The sequence below is a fragment of the Anolis carolinensis genome, chromosome 2, assembly GCF_035594765.1.
Source record: "Anolis carolinensis isolate JA03-04 chromosome 2, rAnoCar3.1.pri, whole genome shotgun sequence".
NCBI classification, from domain to species: Eukaryota; Metazoa; Chordata; class Lepidosauria; order Squamata; family Dactyloidae; genus Anolis; species Anolis carolinensis.
Window position 1 is genome coordinate 243,061,538 of NC_085842.1, and position 19,777 is coordinate 243,081,314.

Sequence of the window (19,777 nt, forward strand, 5' to 3'; positions counted from 1 at the left end):
TTTCTGACCACAATTCAATGTTTGGAGCCATCTGGCAATGGTGGCGATGTGGTTTAGCTAGTTTGCTACATTATAATCCCCAATACCTCTCCTTTTTATATAATCGGCAGGCTTGAAAATTGCTACCAGGCTAAATAAACAAACAGGCCAACATGGGATTAGCAATTTTCTTTACAGCAGGAAGTTCAGCTAAGTGGCTTCTGGCCACAAATCTATTCTAAATAAAGTACTTTTCTCAGTACAACAGAAAATAGAAAGCTGCTCCTGTTCCAAATAGTGTCAGGCTTCCCACCATATTATGGTGCGTGTGCACCTGTTTTTGCTGGAGGTGATCTGAAAGCTGTACATTCAAGTAATCAAATGGAGTGCTGACACTGAAGTCCTTGCTTGGCTCCAGTTCTTATCTCAACACACAGGTGGATACAGATAGCTACATTGACTATAAAATAATGTCCTATTAAGTGCACCAATCACTTTGATACCTGTGTTTTGACAGTCAAGAGTTAGGAGAGCCTTACCTCTTCCCTGCTTCCCCAGATTCCTCATGAAATACTCAAATATGCTAACAGACTTAGCAAGGACTAGCTTCCAAATAACTTGCTACTTACTGTATATACTCATGTATAACTCAACCTCATGTACAAATTGAGGGCAGGTTTTGGAGTCAAAATTATTGATTTTGGTATCACCCATAGACAAGTTGAGGGGTAATTTCACAGATAGGTGACAGCGGCAATAAATACCATTTTCCTACCAAAACATTTTAAAAGACCAGAAGGGGCATCATTGTGGAGAGAGCAGAGGGGGTTGGTGCTTCTTAGATTCTCCAGGGAATTACTATGCTCTTGCTTTTTGCCACTTCATTCAGAGAAGGGAATAGCAAGTTAAGATATAGTACTCACATTGACTTTTGAATAAGCTAGCCCAGATTTTTTTGGGTTGATTTTTTTAACCAATTTTGACCAGTTGTGGGATGTGTTCCTTACTTGGATGAACTTTGGATTCAGATGGTTAACTTGTAGTGCCCCAATGTATTATTTCACTGCTCACTCATGTGTCTTGCCATTGGCTGCATTTGAACAAGGTTTGCTAACTACTTTCTCATTGCAAAGCCACTCCGAGGATTCACACCAAAGTTTTCAGTCCCTTTCTCTGCAGCTACATATTTCTGCATTTGTTTTGCCTCCTCTTTCATGCAATTAAATTGCATAATTAGGTCAAGAGGTTAAGGCCAGAATTCTGACACGGACATCTTGGCACATGACTGCATCTTATGAATGTGGATATCCTTTTGGGGCACTATATAGGGATTGATACTCTCTTCTTTCCTCTGCAGTGCACGTAATTTCCTTACTGACATAATGTAAAGCCCTACATGGCCATTCCATGCTTCATGGTGAGAAGGCGGGCTTTGAGAAGCATCTGGTTGCCTCTTCATAACCAGCTGCGCAATGACATCAGTGCTGATCTCAGGGGATCTCAGTGCCTCTGTAATCACTGGAGACATTGCCAGATGCTTCTTCAATCCTGGAAGTCTGGGAGAGGGTACATGGCTCAGCTTAACATAGATCTGCACACTAAGCTGAGCAAATGTTGGTTGGATTGAGACCAGTAAATCATTTACTTTACTTCAGAGATGAAGCAGGTAGATCTTTGTTTATCTCAAAAGTAAGCATCGGGGAACCCAATGCCATTTCAGGTGTCTGTGTTTCACCCCAAGTCAAGAACATCTTGAAATTGCAACTACCCCTGTTGTCAGAGATGGGGACTCAGCATTTCCTCACTATATGTACTACTAGGTGTAATTGAAAACCTATCACCGATTCTGCAGTATCCATGCCAGAGCTGAATTTAACTGCAACCCTCAAGGTTAAAACAGCTCACTATATTTTATTTTGGATTTCCACACTTCTTGCCCCACCCTGCTGCCTGTTGAAAGATTCTGGAGAACTGAAAAGCACAAACCTTTTTATGGGATTTGATTTAACTTAATAGCAGGGTGGGCAAAGTAAGACCTGGTCATGTTATTTTTCTGAATATCTGGACAGCCCTTTTCTGGGGAAAACAAAGGGTGAATGGCCTCTCTGGAAAGCCTCAAGTAACAGCAATTCACCTTTTAAATAGTTTACAGTAATGAAAGTAATAAACTCTCCTTATATGTAGGACAGCAGGCTTACTCAATCTGCCTAAAATAGTTTGGGGGTAAAAGCGAACCATGTAGCTTGATTCCAATCAAAACCATGCATCTGTGGCTTAAATTTGGTACTGTGTTCTTTGTGACAATTTGTCAATATCCTTTATGTTCTTTATTAGCTTATTCTTCTTTAATGTAGTATTTAAATTTCAATGTATTAGATTTGCAGGAGACTGCAATTAATATTTAATCCTGTCTTGGCTTTGCTTCTTTTTTTTTTCTCCTGTTCCTTTTCTTTTTCTCTTGTATCTGTTTTCATATAGTTCCATCGCAATCAATGAACTATACATTGAAATATGTTTAGCTTGTGACTGCTAGAAGTGTCTGAAAAATAGCTGAAGTTAACACAAAGGAAATATTTCTTTAATGAGACATGAAATAAACCCTGAAGGGCAACACAGTCACTCCAAGGCACATGTTCTTAGAATACAAAGGCCTGTTTCATTTTAAGATCTCCTGAAGTTAAAATGTATAAAATGAAGTTGTGATGCATGCTAAAGACTGGCATGAACCACAAATTAACAGAAGTAAAATGCATAGTCGAAACCTTGCTTTCCCAAAGCCACAAAGCACAACAAAAGGCAGAAATAAAATAAGGAAATTTTATTTTGAAAATATGGCAAGAGTCTAAGGCACTTCAAACACTTAAATGCGTCGAACTGAAGTGAACATGACAGGGAAATAAGCAATCCATATATGTGTGTGTTTGCACTGCCCAGGAACTACATTTCATTTCAGTAGAACGAGATGAACTTTTTTGCAATGTATGTCAGCGTTCATGTCAATGACCATTAATAAAAGTCTATTAATAGCTATTATATCGGAAATACAGTATTATTGTTGTTATTGTGAAAAAGAAAGTGTCAAAAATACTGACATAATCTTTATACAAAAGCTGTACAAATCGGCAGCACTTTGTTTAGCAAGTCCCAGGTAATATCGAAGTCCATTTTCTGTGGTGAATCCATCAATCCACCAGCTGAGATTCCAAAGAGCTAATGTAGTAAGCAGTTGCCACATTTAGAAATTAAAATAAGCTTTAAAACAAGACTCAAAACCATTGTGGAATGACATTTATAATAAAAATGTTCTTGCCAACAATTTTGACAGTAGCAAATATAAATACCTGTAAAGAACATAACTTTAAAAAGCCAGTAAGATTTATCTGGATGGGGGAATACAGTCATAAATGAACAGACAGCTTAAAAAAGACCTTTATGTAAGGTAACAGAAGGGTATATACTATAGCCCCCAAAACACACCCCCGGCAGAAAAGATGAGCAAAATGAAGGCTCATAAGGCTATGAGATGCCATTTGGAGCCTATTTGCCTCTCCCCTGCCTCCATAGTAGGTCTTGTAACACCAACATACCATGCTAACGTTTTCCTATACCTCATGGTATACCTATTAGATCCTGCAGCAGCATGGAGAAGCTTGTCTAATCTGTGTAGTGACCAAGTACACATAAATGGCCGTGGAGATGCAGGGGAAGTGGAAATCATCAATCAACCACTCCATGTACCATCAGTACATGCTCCTGAGTAATGCTGTGTAACGGACATTGTCCTAACCCTTTTCTGTCTTTAGCTCTACATATTTGCTTTGTTTGCTGGTGAGCTCAGGCACAAGGCAATTACATTCAATATCTGTCACTGTAAAACAGTAACCACTAGCAGCTTGGGGAGGTGACATTAGTGTTTAACAGACAAATGCTGTGCACTAGCAATCGAACGGGCTTCTGTGGGCAGGACCAGGAGATGGCTTCCTTCCGAGCCTTGGGGTGCCCTAGAAAAGAAAAAGGCAGAGAGGATGGTTAGAAAATGGGAAATAATGGAGCTTGTTGGAGAAAGCCACTGAACTCTTCAGTTCACTGACTACTTCTATTGAATTGAGGATCAGTGCAGCTCCAGCAGCTGTAGTTCAAGACTGAAGCATTTGAAACTTTCATGAGATGGGGCATGCAGGATATAGTCTTTTGAACACAAGACATGGAGATAGATAGGAAGAAAAAATAGCATGGGGCAGGAACAATGTCTCAATATAAAAGAACATTTGCAATATAGAACGTTTGTTCTAAGGTAAAGATATTAAGTCTAGTCGTGTCCAACTCTGGGGGTTGGTGTTCATCTCCATATCTAAGCCGAAGAGCCGGTGTTGTCCGTAGACAGCTTTTATGCATTAGCATGTGACCGACATGACTACATGGAGTGCCATTACCGTCCCACCGGAGCAGTACCTATTGATCTACTCCCATTTGTATGTTTTCAAACTCCTAGGTTGGCAGAAGCTGGGGCTAACAGCAGGAGATCACCCCACTCCCCAGATTTGAATTGCCGACCTTTCAGTCAGCAAGTTCAGCAGCTCAGCAGTTTAACCCACTGCGCTACCAGGAGCTCCCAATCTTTGTTTTATATATTTTAATATATGTATTTTACATGATAATGTGTTTTAAGTATGTTATTCCCCACTTTGAGCTGTGAGAAAGGCAGGTAACAAATAATGTTTTTTATTCTTCTTCTTATTAATGTGACTTTAATGACTCTTTGTAGCAGGAAATTCCAGAAGCCACAAGAAAAAAAAGTTCTGCACTGGAAATGTATGACAAGTAAGGTGATAGGAAGGAAGACTAATATGGTCAACACAAAAGATCATTATTGTTCTGTTTCCAAACTCAGGAATGGGAACTAATTTGCATTTGCTCCAAGTCATTCCTAAGAGGCATTGCTGACATTTCCAAGGATGCCTGTGAGACTTGGGAGAGGGAAGGGAAATTGCCTGCCCCTCCTTTCTTCCCTCCCGTCTGTGCCATGTGGACACTTTCACAAACATCAGCAACGGCTGTTTGGAGCAATGGGGCTGCCACAGCGATAGCAAACAGGAACCCCAAGGTAAGTGTGGCCATTCATTTGAGATCACTGGACTCTGTCCTGCTGCCACATTGGGATGGAAGTAAGGAGTGAAGCCAGAGTTTCCTACCCATGTAGATGTGCCCAACGACCCAGAAAGCCTTTCAGTCACTGCAGAAACCCAAAATGAGGAATATAGCTATTCTTAACTCACCGGAGACTGAGTTTTGGAAAAGTTTGCATGAGCATAGAGAAGAACAGCGATATCCTTGTGGCCAGCTTCAAGAGCTATTGAAAGTGCTGTGCTCCCATCCTTAGAAAAAGGGGAAAGGGAAAGAAAGGGAAAAAAATAAAAGAAACATGAGACTTAAGTATTAAGTATTAAGTATTTTTAATATAAAATAAGATAGCCTACAGAGATAAAATGACTGTCCTGTTATTCAATCAGACAGATATAGCATCCATTTTAAAACCTTTTATTAAGTGATAAGCTTTGTACATTTGGGGGGGGGATGCGATCATCAGGAATTTATTTCTCAACAAATTTGAGAACACAAAAGAAATACAAATAATTATAATAATTATTTATATCTGATTTTGTTTCATGAAAAAGGGGATTATATTTTGCAGGAAGGCAGAAAAGGGAAAAGGGAAAAAAGAGAGAAAGTTTAATAAAATAGGAAGATTAACTATGATAATTCATTAAATTATCCACATTATCCATTCTTAACTGCAAATGCTTCTAAATTGAGGCTACTTTTTTTTACTAATTTTCCTTTATGTGTAAACTGGCATACTGGAGAACAGACCACTACTCAATAGTACAGTGTGGTAGAAGGAACTTGGTGCACCACTGAAAAAAGATGCTGTTGTAATTAAATATTTTAAATTATCTCATTGTTAACCACCGTTTTCTTTTTTAAATTCTTTGGCTGTTTGCTTCTGTTCTCCACCTGCCGACCCTATTAATTTCACCTTTAACCATCTTATTTTTCAAGAGAAAAATTTATATCAAGAAGTTCCTAAGAGAATTTGGCAGAGAGTTAGATATAAAACACAACATTCAAAACAATCAAAGCAACTTAGAACTTGTTTCTTGCATTGTTTTAGGTTTGTAGATCTAAACTTTAAGTGTTTAGTATACACTATAACTAAAATAATACCACTTCACATATTGCAACCACACACGTTTTGCAATCACACTTTACAAAAGAATAGAAAAGTATTCTAAAACCTGAATGTAACACTGCTCCTCCTCACATGTTTGCGTTATTCAGGATTTAGAACACCCAGGTACGGGTTCTATAAAGTATAAATATATCATGTATGAGAATGCAATATGGAAGTGAGCAAGACTTTATTACCACTGAAGGCCAGCACATAAAATTTTATCTATCAATACAATTGCCAAGGACTAAGGATTGGCAGATCCAGATTCCTTGCAACCTGTCTAGTAGTTAAATACATATAACAATAGGATTAAAAATGATTTTAGAATTGCTGAAGTTTGGTTATGCTTTTTGCTGGCATTGAGATCTCGAATTGTTTGTGTTAAATCACACTACAGCTAATGCATAAAAGCTCAAACTAGGTACAGAGTTCATCATATACTTCAGGGAAACTAGAGTATGGAACTGTAGTTACAGGTTAGTGTATTTACTCATCCTGTATGTGTTTTCAAATATTATGTCTTGGCAGCCAGATAATGGGATAACTAGCTTTACCTGGACTCTCCCTAGTTCTGCCACAAGAATTTCAGCCAACTATGAACCTGAATCAGATGGGATACTGGGAGCTTGTGGAGGTAACTCACATTGTCCTCCAGGGTGCCATTACATCCAGACTGAGCCAGCAAAAGCTTGACAATCTCAACATGTCCATGTTCACTAGCACACATCAAAGCAGTGGAGCCTTCATCATCCTGGATGTTGACATCTGCACGACAAGCGAGCAGAGCCTTCACCATATCTATTCGCCCATGGCTGACAGCAAGCATCAAAGCAGTCTGACCAGCCTGCACACAAAGGAACAAATATTATATTCAGAATTATGGAATGCAGCAGCTATTAATTTCTTTCAAGGATCATAAGGATAATTCCTGACTGGTCTGGTTATTATATACAGTCTGGCTGAACTGTATATCAGCATCCATACATGGTTATGCCCCTTCATATGGACTCTTGGGCTTATTACAATCTTATCCTAGGGTTCTCTTGGTAGGACTCATTTAAAGATTTGCTTCTGCCTTCCTCTAAAGCAGGGTTTCTCAAACTCTGTTCCTCCAGGCGTTTTGAACTTCAGCTCCTACACTTCCTAAAAGCTGGTAAGCTGGTTGGGATTTCTGGGAGCTAAAGTCCAAAACACCTGGAGAAGCAGAGTTTTAAAAACACTGCTTTAAAGAGTATTATTTACCACAGATCATACCCTTTAGAGCAGTGGTTCCCAACCTTTGAGCCTCCAGCAGTTTTGGACTTCAGCTCCCAGAAATCTCAGCCAGTTTACCAGCTTGTTAGGATTTTTGGGAGTTGAAGCCCAAAACATCTGGGGACCCACAGGTTGAGAACCACTGACCTAAAGGATGTTACCTCAGCTTGACGCTAAGAACTTTTTTAATAGAAGGGACTCCTTGTTCAGTAATATAAACACAAAAAGAGGAAAAACAAATGTGTCATACTTTATGTTCTTCAACAGTAAAAGAAATTCACACTTAATGCTTACTTTTCTCTCTCCCCCCAAGTTTGTTATAAAAAGCGTATTTTAAAAACATACATATAAAAAAAAACCTAACTGGCTAACCTCTGGCAATTACCATTAAATAATTTCTTAATAATTATAACTTGAGCTCAGTAATAGCAGGTCATCGCCATAAACCAGCAATATCTATATGTGAAGTTCTCTTGCACATACCATGGAAAAAATCAGTAGCTTGTTCAAAGTAATGTAACAGAGATGGGTAGCATGGCATAAGCTCTCTTTCCCTCATGCCACACCAGACAGTGATTCTTTATCTTATATGAATGTCCCCTTGAGTGTTCAGGAAGGCAAGCACAGATCAGTACGCACCTGACTGGCTTTGGCATTCACATCTCCACAGGCGAAGAGCTCTTCCACAATTCTCATGTCTTTCTCAGCATCCACAGCTGCAAGAGCAGCCAGCATAATGGGGGTATAGCCAGCCTTGTTCTGGTGATTTACGTTGCAGACATCTGCAGGAGGATAGATGAGAGAATCTCTTGAGAAAGTTGGAGGCATAAAGGCAGCAATTGTGCAAAACAACTGAATAAACTGTTATTAGAACAGTCTTTTGGAAATGCAGTAATTGCTTATATAATGAAGACGATTCAGAAGAACTTGCAAAGGGGAAAAGAGAGGCAGAGATGATTCTTCAGCCAAATAAAGGAAACAACTCTCTCTTTATAGTGTGCATGGCAGCAGAGCTGGAAAGAAGGCTCAAAGCCACATTTCACCCAATTGCTAAGACAGTTAACTTAAAGGCCATTGTTCCCAAATTCTATGAACTGGAGACAGTACCAGTTTCTGCCGAGAGTTTCAGGTATATAGTGGGAAAACCCCAGATTTACATAAGAAACATCACATAAATAGTGAAATAGTGCCTGAAATATTAAAACATTCTGTCTCCTTGACACTTTGTCCTTTTATGCCACCAATAAATATTTTAACAAGACACTTCAGAATTCTAAAGCTTTCAGACATGACTGAACAGTTAAATGGCTTCCTCCACCAACGAGTATTTCTATGGGACTAAATCCATTCAATTCCTCTGAGGAAGTGCCAAAAACCAAGGAAGTTGCTACTTTCATCCAGCTATTGTACATCAGTCTCTTCCCTAGAGTTCTTAAATGAGACCCTACCAAACTTGCTAATTTTTCTATACAGTGGATCTGAGATGCACTGATTTAATTATAAACAGTAATATTTTAAATAAGGAATCGCATACTTCTGGAAAAGGTCCAGCAAGGTAAGACAACAGCAAAGAAACTAAAAAATATTGACTGTTGGGTTCAAGAAATGTTGCCAAGTGATATTATCAAAAGAATGGACAACAGGAGAAATAAGTAAAATTACATCACAAAACAATTTCTGAATCACGAGAGTTAACACCACTATCTCTTCGTTGTAATGCAAATGAAGAATTGCATTTCATAATGCATTCTCATAAACAACTGATTGTGTACTTATGTTTGACAGCACATTTAGATATTGCAGATACAGTATTTAGAAAAGCTTAAATGCTTTGATGCTTTCTGGGTGGTAAGATAAGAGTTCAGATCATAATGCTAAGGGAAAAATAAGTCTAAGATCTATAGGAGATAGTAAACACCACTCCAAATTTTATGCAAGATGCTATAAGCTTATTAGTTAAGCAAATAAAAACACTGTTCTCACATGTTGATTTTGAAAAAGTACTCAATTATAATCACTGTCATGTAAGCTGGAGATTTCTTAGCTGAATAGTTTGGAAAAACAAACTCAGAACAGACAATGCATTGCTTGCTGATTTACTTCTTCAAATTAAAAAAAAACTTTTTAAAAGAAAAAATGGAAAACAGAAATGAAAACACATACATTGCCCTCTCTGAAGTTACAATAGTTGATTGAACTGATTGGTTGTATATGAGTGAGGGAATTATCAAAATCCCTTCCTTCTCATTCACTAATGAGAATGCCAGTATTCCAAGCCTGAACTGCAAGCAAAGGCCCAGTGACGTAAGAAAGTTATCTGAAAGTTCTTGCTAGAAAGGAAGAGGCTAAAGTTATTTGAATACTGGATATGCTGAAACAAACAATATACAAAGATTGGGTATGTTGTGTTTCTCAGGGAGAGGTAAGGAGGAAGATCATGTGAGATACAGATGTCACACAAACATTTCAGAATAGCCAACTTACTTGCATCTAAAAGCAACTTCACAATTTCAAAATTAGAGTGAGAAACACTGTAGTGGAGAGCTGTGTTTCCATTCCCATCTGCCATGTTGATAATGTGTCTAAGAACTACAGGAGAAACCTCTTCAAAAGCAGCAATGTAGTCCCCAACCATTGCAGGAACAGCCGACTTCTGGCTGGACACACGAAACCACTCGTGTTGGATGGTGTTTAAACAAAATCGCTGGCAAAAACAAACAAAAATTATCAAAGAGAAGTTCTATTTATAAATGATACTGAAATTATGGTCTTATCCTTTGAAAAATGCCTGGCCAAAATACCCAAAGCTGTCAAACGGGGAAAAATTGAAACTACATCCCTCGTTGTCCCTTTCAAACTCATATTTTACTTATTTTGTGTTCCTACTACTCTTCCCCTTGGCCAGCGTTTCATTGGCCTGCATTAGGATTTCATCTTGTTTTTCATGCTAGTGAACACTTTTATGGCACTGCTGGGTATTACATTATCCAGGATTACCTAACCCCATGCGGGATGAGGTTGCACTCCCTCTGAAAGATTAGATAAGTAAATTTTGTTGTGCTGTTCAATTTGGCTTTCTTCCTAGTTCAGCTGCTTCATTGGCTGCAACAACTCTTGACAAAAATGGCAGAGTCATTCATGTTAGGTAAGATCTCTGTAATGAGCTGTGCATCAGGTTGCCACAGGAGAACTGACAAATCACAGTTGTCCAAAATGCTAGGTTGCTGGTGTCCACTCCTGTTCTAGCTTTTTCCATGACTGTATCCATCTACTGGAATGCTATGCCAACACAGATTCAACAGGCTATGAGTAAACAGTTGAAGCTGTAGCTTTAAGAAAGTATTTGGATAAAAGTTTCAATAACATGTATGACTGTTTTAGGCTGTCACTGTTTTAAATATTGCTATGAAAGGGGGTCTTGAATCATATCTAAAAATGAGAGAAAGCATAAGCTTTCATAGACTTAAGGCTACTTCATCAGATGCGTATACTGCCAATATCTTTCTCTCAGTATCAAACGTCGTACAAGATTTCTTTGAATACTGATCCAGTAACATGCCTATTTATCTGAATTAGATATTGCCAATTTGTTTGTTCACTATCTGAAAAATGAAATATAAGCTTTTAACATAAACAAAATGAGATTTTATGTTTTTCTTCCAGTTGCTTCGGAGTAACGTAGTGTGTACAGAGAATATTTGTAGTATGTAAAGCTCTGGGTAAAGCACAAACTCAAGTATTTTGGAAACATGAGCAAAAACTGCTTGTGTCACAGAAGTGGAATAACGGAGAGCGAGGTAAATACCTGTACCAGACATGCCAAATAATCCATGACATCTAATTTTTTTTATAAACCATATCTACACACTGTTTTTCAGAGAACCTGAAATCATTTCTTGATAACAAGACCTCTAAAAGTCCTAATTGCCTCTACATTGCTATTTAGCCTGGCATTTCCCCAGTAAATGCACAACAGCTTCTGATTTAAAAAGTGTCAAAATAAGTTTTAAAAAAAACAGCTTCCAAGAATTCCCAAAGATAACAGAACCTTTTTCAGTACACACGGGACTGACATGCTATACTGGCCAAAGAGATTGAGTTTACTTGTTTGCACAGCACAGTCCAAGTTCAAAAACTCAAGATGGATAAAATATTTATTGCTGTACTTGGTAAGAGGCAGAGCACATTACTCATCACAACACAAAATTAAATAATTTCATAATGAAGTGTACTTGTGTACTTTCCCATACATGTTGGGAGCACTCAGTTCAAGAATACTGCTAAATGTTTTCCAACAGTTTATTTGGTGCAATCTTTAAAATAAAGGTTATTTTGTTTCCAGTATCGATCAGCACAATAAAGTTGCGGACGTCTTTTTATATGGAACTAGATTAGTGCCACAGAGTCCACATTGCTCTCATTTAAGTGACAGAATACTCATTTTCAGTATATTCACACATTTTAGGACATAACATAGCATACTTCATTTCCACAGCGGCTCCAAGTATTCCCCTAAACAGGTTAAACAGTTTTATTCTACTGCAAGAGTGCTCTGAAAAGAAGAAGAAAATGTAATGTGCTATTTTCTTTTCATAGTCCAAGTCATGAACTGCATTAACCAAACTGAGATCTGGGAACTTGCAGCATGAAAACTGGTGATGTTTTGGGATTGCCCTTTTATTGACAGCTATCTGTTTCATTGTACAAACTGGACCTTTTGCATGACAAAGAACTAGAGAATATATCATTTACAAACTATGCTGGACTTACTGTCTCTTTGCTGTTCATGGCCTTGGGATCGTCAATGCTACTTTTAAGAAGCTGACATGCGGAGAGCATCTTTTCACTCAGTTCATATCTGGCAACAAAAAGAAAACGAGAAAACTGTTTAGACTGATACTGGTGGGAGGGATGAAAAAGTGGAAAATTCATTATCAGCTGCTGGAATGTGGAATTTGTTTTTGGCAACAGAGCTCAAATGAAATTCTTTCTATCTGAAGGAATAGTGCCAAGTGATGGCTTCACAAAGTATCTAGAGATGTTTTATCACTCTCTTTAGTAAACTCTACAAGTAGGAGGACACTGCTATATAAACTCCTTGATATCCATTGGGATTAGGTTCTAGGAGCTCATGTGGATAGAAAAATCAATGGATGCTTATTAAATATAATGTTGTAGTAAAATAGTACCCCTTACATAAAATGGCAAAATCAAGGTTTGCCTTTTTGAATTTTTGTTGGGGTGGATGGGAGGGGCATTTTCAAGTCATGGATAGTTGAATGTGTGGATGCAGAATCTCTGGATATGAATGGCCGACTACTTACGGGTGTCTCAAAGGCATCAAATTGCCCACCAGAATAATAGAATTCTAGTCTAAACAGGCCTTTTGGTTCAATCACAAAACTCAACATTATATGTGTAACCTCCAACCATCAGTTAGAGTTGGAGGTTACATATATAATGTTGAGTTTCCAAAAAGTCCCTTCATAAACTGCACTACACCCCATTACAATATTCAAACCCCTTAAAACAATGAAAAAAGGTCCAGATTTAACAACTTGGGTGTAAAGACATCCCCACCAAAAGTAATTATAAACGTTACTGGATACAGTGATAAAGTCAAACATATCTTTGCAAAGGTTACTGTGCAACATTTATAAAAATTTGTGGGTTTCAGACCTATCTCAGTGCAACTGTTTATTTCTATGTATATGTTATACTGCAAACATCTCTCAGGTTACTTAAGCTAATTATATCATATGATCCTGGTTTGGACTAATTCATAAAACTTGTAAGTGATCTTTTTGATGTGCTCAGCAGTTTTTTTCCAATTATACTGGATTCATCAGGTATCTCCAACCTTATGAGTCTATAAATACTATATAGTATATTCATGTTGTAATTAAAGTTCCATTGATAGTAATAATGGAAACACTGAATAAATGGTATGCAAGTAAAAATAACTTGTTTCATAAATGTGAATTTTCAGAGGTTTAACAGCTGCCAGTATAAGAGAAAGAGAAGTTGTTTTCTTCAATTACTGTACTATTTTATCATTTATGTAAATATCACACACAGCTGTTATCTATTAGCAAATGTAAGCATTTCATTTTGGGCTGTCACATACAATCCATGTTTGTTTATTTAGTAATCTCAATGAAAATAAGATGTGCAGTACTATTTGCTACACAAAGAGGAGCATTGTGTTGAATCATGGATGCTAATATAAACAAGGTTTTGTTTACCAAAAGTAAACAGGTTTGTGCCAACAATATACACAACAGTTTGAGCCTCTGTCTGATAAGACATGCCTTTCTCACCAACTTTTTCAGCCTGTAGTCAGACAAGATTTATGTGAAGACATTTAACCAATTCTGTAGTGCCTTTTCTGTACACTAAGGCAGGCATTAACAATCTGTGGCCCTCCAGGTGTTTCAGCCTCTTAAATCCCAGAAGTCCTGTCCAGCTTGTCCAAAGGTCAGGGATTCTGGGAGCTGAAGTACAAAACACCTGGAGGGCCACAGGCTGTGCAGTCCTGCACGAAGGTAACAGAAGAATCATTAGTAGCATTACATTACAGCCCAGCATTCCCTGCGACCCCATAAAGGACTCAAGGCAGCTTACTAATGAAAACAAATACAATATAGCTAAAACCTACAAATGGTTAGCATTATAATGTAATTAAATTGCTAATAATATTGAAAATCTTTGAAAACATACCTTTAAAATAATAAAAACACAGCTTAATAACAGTACAATTCAAAAATATATTTTAAAATAATACAATTAAAAACAGTACAGCACTCTATTAGAAGCCCTCTCTGTAAAACAACAGCTCTCCACATTTGTACTTTGGCATATTTGTTAATTTAGTTTTTAACTTTCATGGGGGCTCTGTGCCCCTAACCACAACACATGTGGAGAGTTGACAGTCCTTCTTGAAAAATTACTAGAACAAAAAATTCTAGCCTTCCTAGGAAAGGAATTCAAATGCTTAGGATTCCTTGCTTTCTGATTTCTGAATATAACAAGTCTTAAGTAGTACACTTCAACCTCATAAAGATGTAGGCAGCCATAGGCATGCTTTGAATTTAGTTTCCCCAACACCAACATTTTAAAGCACACAGGTGATAAACCATACCTCTCACGGATTTCCACTTTTTCAGGCTCAGGCTCTTGGTCCTGCACTACTCCTTCCACTCTCGCAGACTTCTCTTCCCTGTTCAGTCCATGACGTTCTTCCGCATTGAGCAAACTGCCATTCTCTTCAATCTGACCATATTCATTCTCAACACACTCATCATCAGACTCTGAAGAGGAACTCTCTTCTGAACTGGAATCATCACTTGATGTTGTTTCATATCTATGTAGCAAAATGATGTTGTCCATCAATGACCATTACATATTTATTTTAAGCAAGTGGTTTACTATACATACATTCTTTTCATTGAATAATCACTTAAATAGCTTTGAACCCCCTGCTGATCATACAATACATTTTTGGCAGAGGAACAGTCACAATTTCTGGAAAAGCTTTGTGGTACACCCTACATAATATTTAAAATTGATTTAATGCTACCTTTTGTGACTCAGCCACTTAATTTCAGAAATAACTTGCAATTGTAGGCTAGATGCTACTCAAACTTACTCAACACTATTTAATATTCCAGGTATAATATATGACCACTCCTGCAGTATCAAGATGAAAAGGGGTTGCACAAACATTAGAAGCTATGAAAATTACAGAATATCTTCAAGTTTAATTGTTCTACATGTAAGGGAAATTCCAGTTCCAACCACAAAGTGACTAGATATAAGGCATCTGTATGGGAGAGAGAAAGGCGGGGGGGGGGGGGGGGTTGTTTTTGTAATGATATGATAGCATTAGTTGAACTTTAAAGTCTGATTCTATTTAAGGGATGGAGTCTTCAGAGCTGAGCATCTTACCCTCCATTTATACCAACAAACTGCAGATTCTTCTTTGCATTCTCCTCTTTTTTCCCATCCTTTTTCTTCATGATGGACTTCAACATGCTATCACTCGTACATACTAATAGAGTATAAAGAATGTAATTTAGCAAAGATTCTGTAAAAAAATTGTATAGAAATGTACATTTCATAGAATGGTTAGATAAATGCCACCCCATCTACTGGGACCACAAAGGACAATCCCACCCATATGGCAATCAGCAGCCATACCCCTATATCAGTCATACATTTGTGTATTAATATATATGCATAGAACTCCTACATCTGAGGGAGAACCTAATTGTACCATGATTCTATCTCAAATAGAGTCAGAGAAATAGATACATCATCAACAACACACTTCATGCACTGTCAATGTGTGCTTAGGTAATAAGAAACACATACAGAGCATATTATGTTTTCTGAAATGTACTATCAGGATATTGCTTGTCTATAACAGTATCCAAAAAGGAACTGTAATCTAGTTGCAAATAAATGAACAAACAAAAAATAACTAACTTGTCTTTGACAAGGAAGTCCTATAATATGCTGTCCAAAAAGCCAATATGTCAGTTTAACTCCCACGTCTAAATTGTGCACAGAACCTTAACTAGAATAAGCTCATAGAGAAAGACTAGTAACCAGCTATATAGGAAAGAAAAGCAAATAATATGCTTTCATTAACAACACAATACTTGAGAGTGCTTGCAAGCGCACACAATAGCAAGTCAATTCCCCTCTCAAAGTCGGGAATCTTAAATATCTTAAATTATCTGATGCAGAAGAGTTCCGCACTACCATCCCTGACACAAGTACATATTTCTGCCCATTGGCTACAACAGTTTGTGGCCTGGTTACTGTCTATGCACCACCACTTTTGATTCACATAAAGGGAAATAAAGATGTTACTAAACAAGTGACTGTCATTTTAAAACTTACTTTGACATAAATAGACTTTAGTTTTCTATCCTGTTAGAAACAGGATTCTATTATGTTTTGACAGCTCACAGGGCAAATTGCCGACTTCCACAGTGACCCAGTAGTTAATCCCTCCAAGTTTCAACTCAAATTTAGCCTAATGTGCTCCCAAAGTAGGTTCAACATTGTGGATGCTCCCTAAAAATTTGGACTGCGATCTGAAGTGGATTCACTACCTCAATGAAGTGGGAGCCACCAGCTAGCACTGGCTGCAGTGATATATTTTATAGGCATGGGCAAACCTTGGCCCTCCAGGTGTTTTGGACTTCAACTCCCACAATTTCGAACAGCCTATTAGGAATTAAAAATTCCATTTAGCAAAGGCACACCTTGTTCTTCCAATGTGAACTATATGTCTCCTACATGAGTTAATTGTACCTCTCTGTATATTGTTTCCGTTGAGAACTCTGCTGGATGGAAGCCACATCAATCACAAACATTTTCCCTCTACAAATTATAATAGCTTGCATATGCCTCTTCACAGAATTACCATAAAGCCCTGAGGCAAGCTGATCATCGGTGAGATTAATTGGAGACATTGTCTTGTCTTGGGAAGGTGAGGGTTTCCAGTCCTGTCCTGTTCCTTGTACAGCTGTCTTCTCCTCACTTATGGTCCCAATTTCATGTCCTAACTTCAACTTTAGGGAACTTGAAGTTGAACTACCATGTGGAGTGTTTGGCAAATTATCCTCTGTAAACAAAAAGAAGGCAATGAGCTACTAAATTATTCATGAATAATCTAGATTAATATATAATAAACAATAGATTATTGTTATTAAAGTATATCATTGAAGTTGTTTCATCACTTTCACAATTTTCAAAGTATACACAATCAAGCTTTCATGCTCTTCCAATTGACCTTTGTCCTCTCCAGCTACACAAAACAGTAAGAGACAATGTACAATGTTTCAATGAAAATTAGGCAAAGACATTCTTATTTTTGATGATCTCTTCTTCCACATTTCTCTGAGGTAAGCCCCTATTAAAAATGGCTATCACAATCTATCTGCAGAGAAGTTTATGCAGAAAGCCCTAATTAAAGATGGCCTCCACCTCAAGCAGCCTAAATGGCAAGTGGGTCACATTCTTCAGGCTCCCACATGTTACCTTGCTCAGGGCAAAAAAAGAAGTCAGAGAAAGAGGGAGGGTACTCTTGGGTGCAATGGGATGGAAGCACTTCTTGTCTTTGTCTCTTGTCACTGCCTTCACCTGGGTCCATAACAGAGGCTCTTCTTTTCCCATCCTTTTTTCCAGGCTGCATTCTCATTCTTTTAACTGATTTTATCTGATTTATATTCCTTTCCCCACCTCTATTTCTATGAATGTAGATATTTTAATATCAGAAATGCAATGTACATCTCCCACTGAAGCCCCTCAAATAAACAGATCCTCTTTTTCTATTTAGTTCTTCCTAAGTATGTCCCCTCTATACATTTTTAAGAGAGGAAATGTGGATTAGTAGAATGTAAAAGCCCTAACTTGTACATTCTACTTATCCACAGATCAAAGCAAAATTCATTATTCTGGCCCCCAAACCTGCCCTCAACATATACATTAGGTCAATTTATACACAAGTATATATGGTACTTTGGGTTGCTGCGAGCTTTCTGGGCTGTATGCCCATGTTCCAGAAGTATTATCTCCTGACGTCAGATGAGAATGCTTCTGGAACATGGCCATACAGCCCAGAAAATTCACAGCAACCCAGTGATTCAGACCATGAAAGCCTTCAACAACATATATGGTACTTTGTTTTCTCATTCTTATAATTAGAGACCTCTTCCAGATACTGTATGTCATAGTTTCCTACACGCTTTTCTTCTACATGTGAAGGAAAAAGGGGAAACCTGTGATAATTATAGGAATGTGATCCAAAAAAGAATGGCCACTTGTTAACAGTATATGAGAGATGGTCTGATATATCAAACCATTGCTTATGTTTTAATAGTCTGGACTGTCATGCAGGTAATTACCCTTTACCAGATTATGCTTGAGGCTCAGCAGGACATAAAGAAAACGAATCAAGCTAAATATTAGACTCTCAGTAAACATTCAGTAACTATCTGGTGCATTTGAAAAAAAGAAAAAATACCAACTTTTCTTGGTCAGATTTTAGCAAAACAATATAATATAATATATATGGTACATATCAGTTCAGGTCCCACCCTGTTTGTAAAAACTGTACTAGCAAAAAACCCATACCTCAATATACTTGTGTATGCTTTTAAAAAATTACCGAAATGTGGATAATGCAGATTGAAAAACATTGGAAAAAGTCAAGAGATGAGCAAACTAATACAGTGTTACTTCTGTTTAAAATAATGGATTGATTAGGATGCTTTCCAGCTCTAGAAATGAGAATATTACAAGTTAGAAAAAAAATGATGCCTTAATAATTTTTTGCAAGAATGTAAAATGCAAATCCTAGGAAAATGTTTTATTTAGTGGCTGAATCATCACCTACAGTCTGAACTCTGTGATCACCATAGCTAATTTCATGTGAAATGAAGGAGACAAAATGTATATCTCATATTTTATATTCTTATCCTCCCAAGTGATTCCTCAGCAAATATCACAAAACTGACATCATACTTATATAACTGAATAAATTAAGCTGGACAAATCTAGGTTCAGACCACAGAGTAAGTTACATACAAGAAAAATAATGCAAAAAACATCTTAATTGAAATTATATTTAACTATGGGAAAGTGCTAAAACCCCGGAAAGACTTGAATTGACTATATTTCATTTTAGTTTGGTGTCTGGAGCAAGTGTTTATAAATCACTTGTACTACAAAGTATCTGATATATTACTTAAGAGCTGCAGATTTCTAATATTTCATTACTAATGCTGAATTTTTATATTTGCATCTATACACAGGGTGTAATAAATGTGATTCAGTTTACCAAAATAGAAAGGTGGAGAACCTTGAAAAAGGATCATGAAGAAAACTAGTCTCTGAATGTCTAAGTTTATCTTCTTCTGAAATCAACAGTTAATTTTATACAAGGACTGATGATATTGTTTTTGCTAGGTAGCAAAACTATATTTGTGCTCTCGCATTAAGACCATAAGAGGAAGTGGATCACCTGACACTCCAAATCATAATAACTGCATACAAAAGGCTAGTATTTTGCTCTGCATTCTTCCTTGGCATATATTTCTTTTGGGAAGGCATTTTTTGAATGGAAGAAAATCCAAGTCACACTGAAATGCCTGTATCAAGTCACTTCTCCGAAATGCCTGTATCACTTACTTCCTATGAAAACATCAACTGCATTTAGCATAATAGGCTATATCTAGTGTATCAGTTTAAAGAGAGAACTGTATGATTTATTATAAAGAAACAATATTTAAAAGAAAT

The 19,777-nt window shown here is 37.3% G+C and overlaps 1 protein-coding gene across 3 annotated transcripts in view; it reads right to left on the reverse strand.

The window, feature by feature from the left end:
- Positions 1-2,782: 2,782 nt before the first annotated feature.
- The window catches only part of kank1 (KN motif and ankyrin repeat domains 1), a 122,288-nt gene continuing 105,293 nt past the window's right edge, over positions 2,783-19,777 (reverse strand). For 2 of the 3 annotated variants that reach the window (XM_062971963.1, XM_008103320.3), the window contains exons 4-12: positions 16,902-17,102; positions 15,413-15,515; positions 14,607-14,828; positions 12,236-12,323; positions 9,950-10,169; positions 8,105-8,247; positions 6,855-7,055; positions 5,256-5,354; positions 2,783-3,980 (exon numbers count right to left, since the gene is read on the reverse strand). In XM_062971963.1, coding sequence (XP_062828033.1) covers positions 3,915-3,980; positions 5,256-5,354; positions 6,855-7,055; positions 8,105-8,247; positions 9,950-10,169; positions 12,236-12,323; positions 14,607-14,828; positions 15,413-15,515; positions 16,902-17,102 — 1,343 coding nt within the window. In that variant the 3' untranslated portion in view covers positions 2,783-3,914. The remainder of the gene's footprint in view (positions 3,981-5,255; positions 5,355-6,854; positions 7,056-8,104; positions 8,248-9,949; positions 10,170-12,235; positions 12,324-14,606; positions 14,829-15,412; positions 15,516-16,901; positions 17,103-19,777) is intronic. The other variant, XM_016991033.2, reaches the window with a different exon arrangement.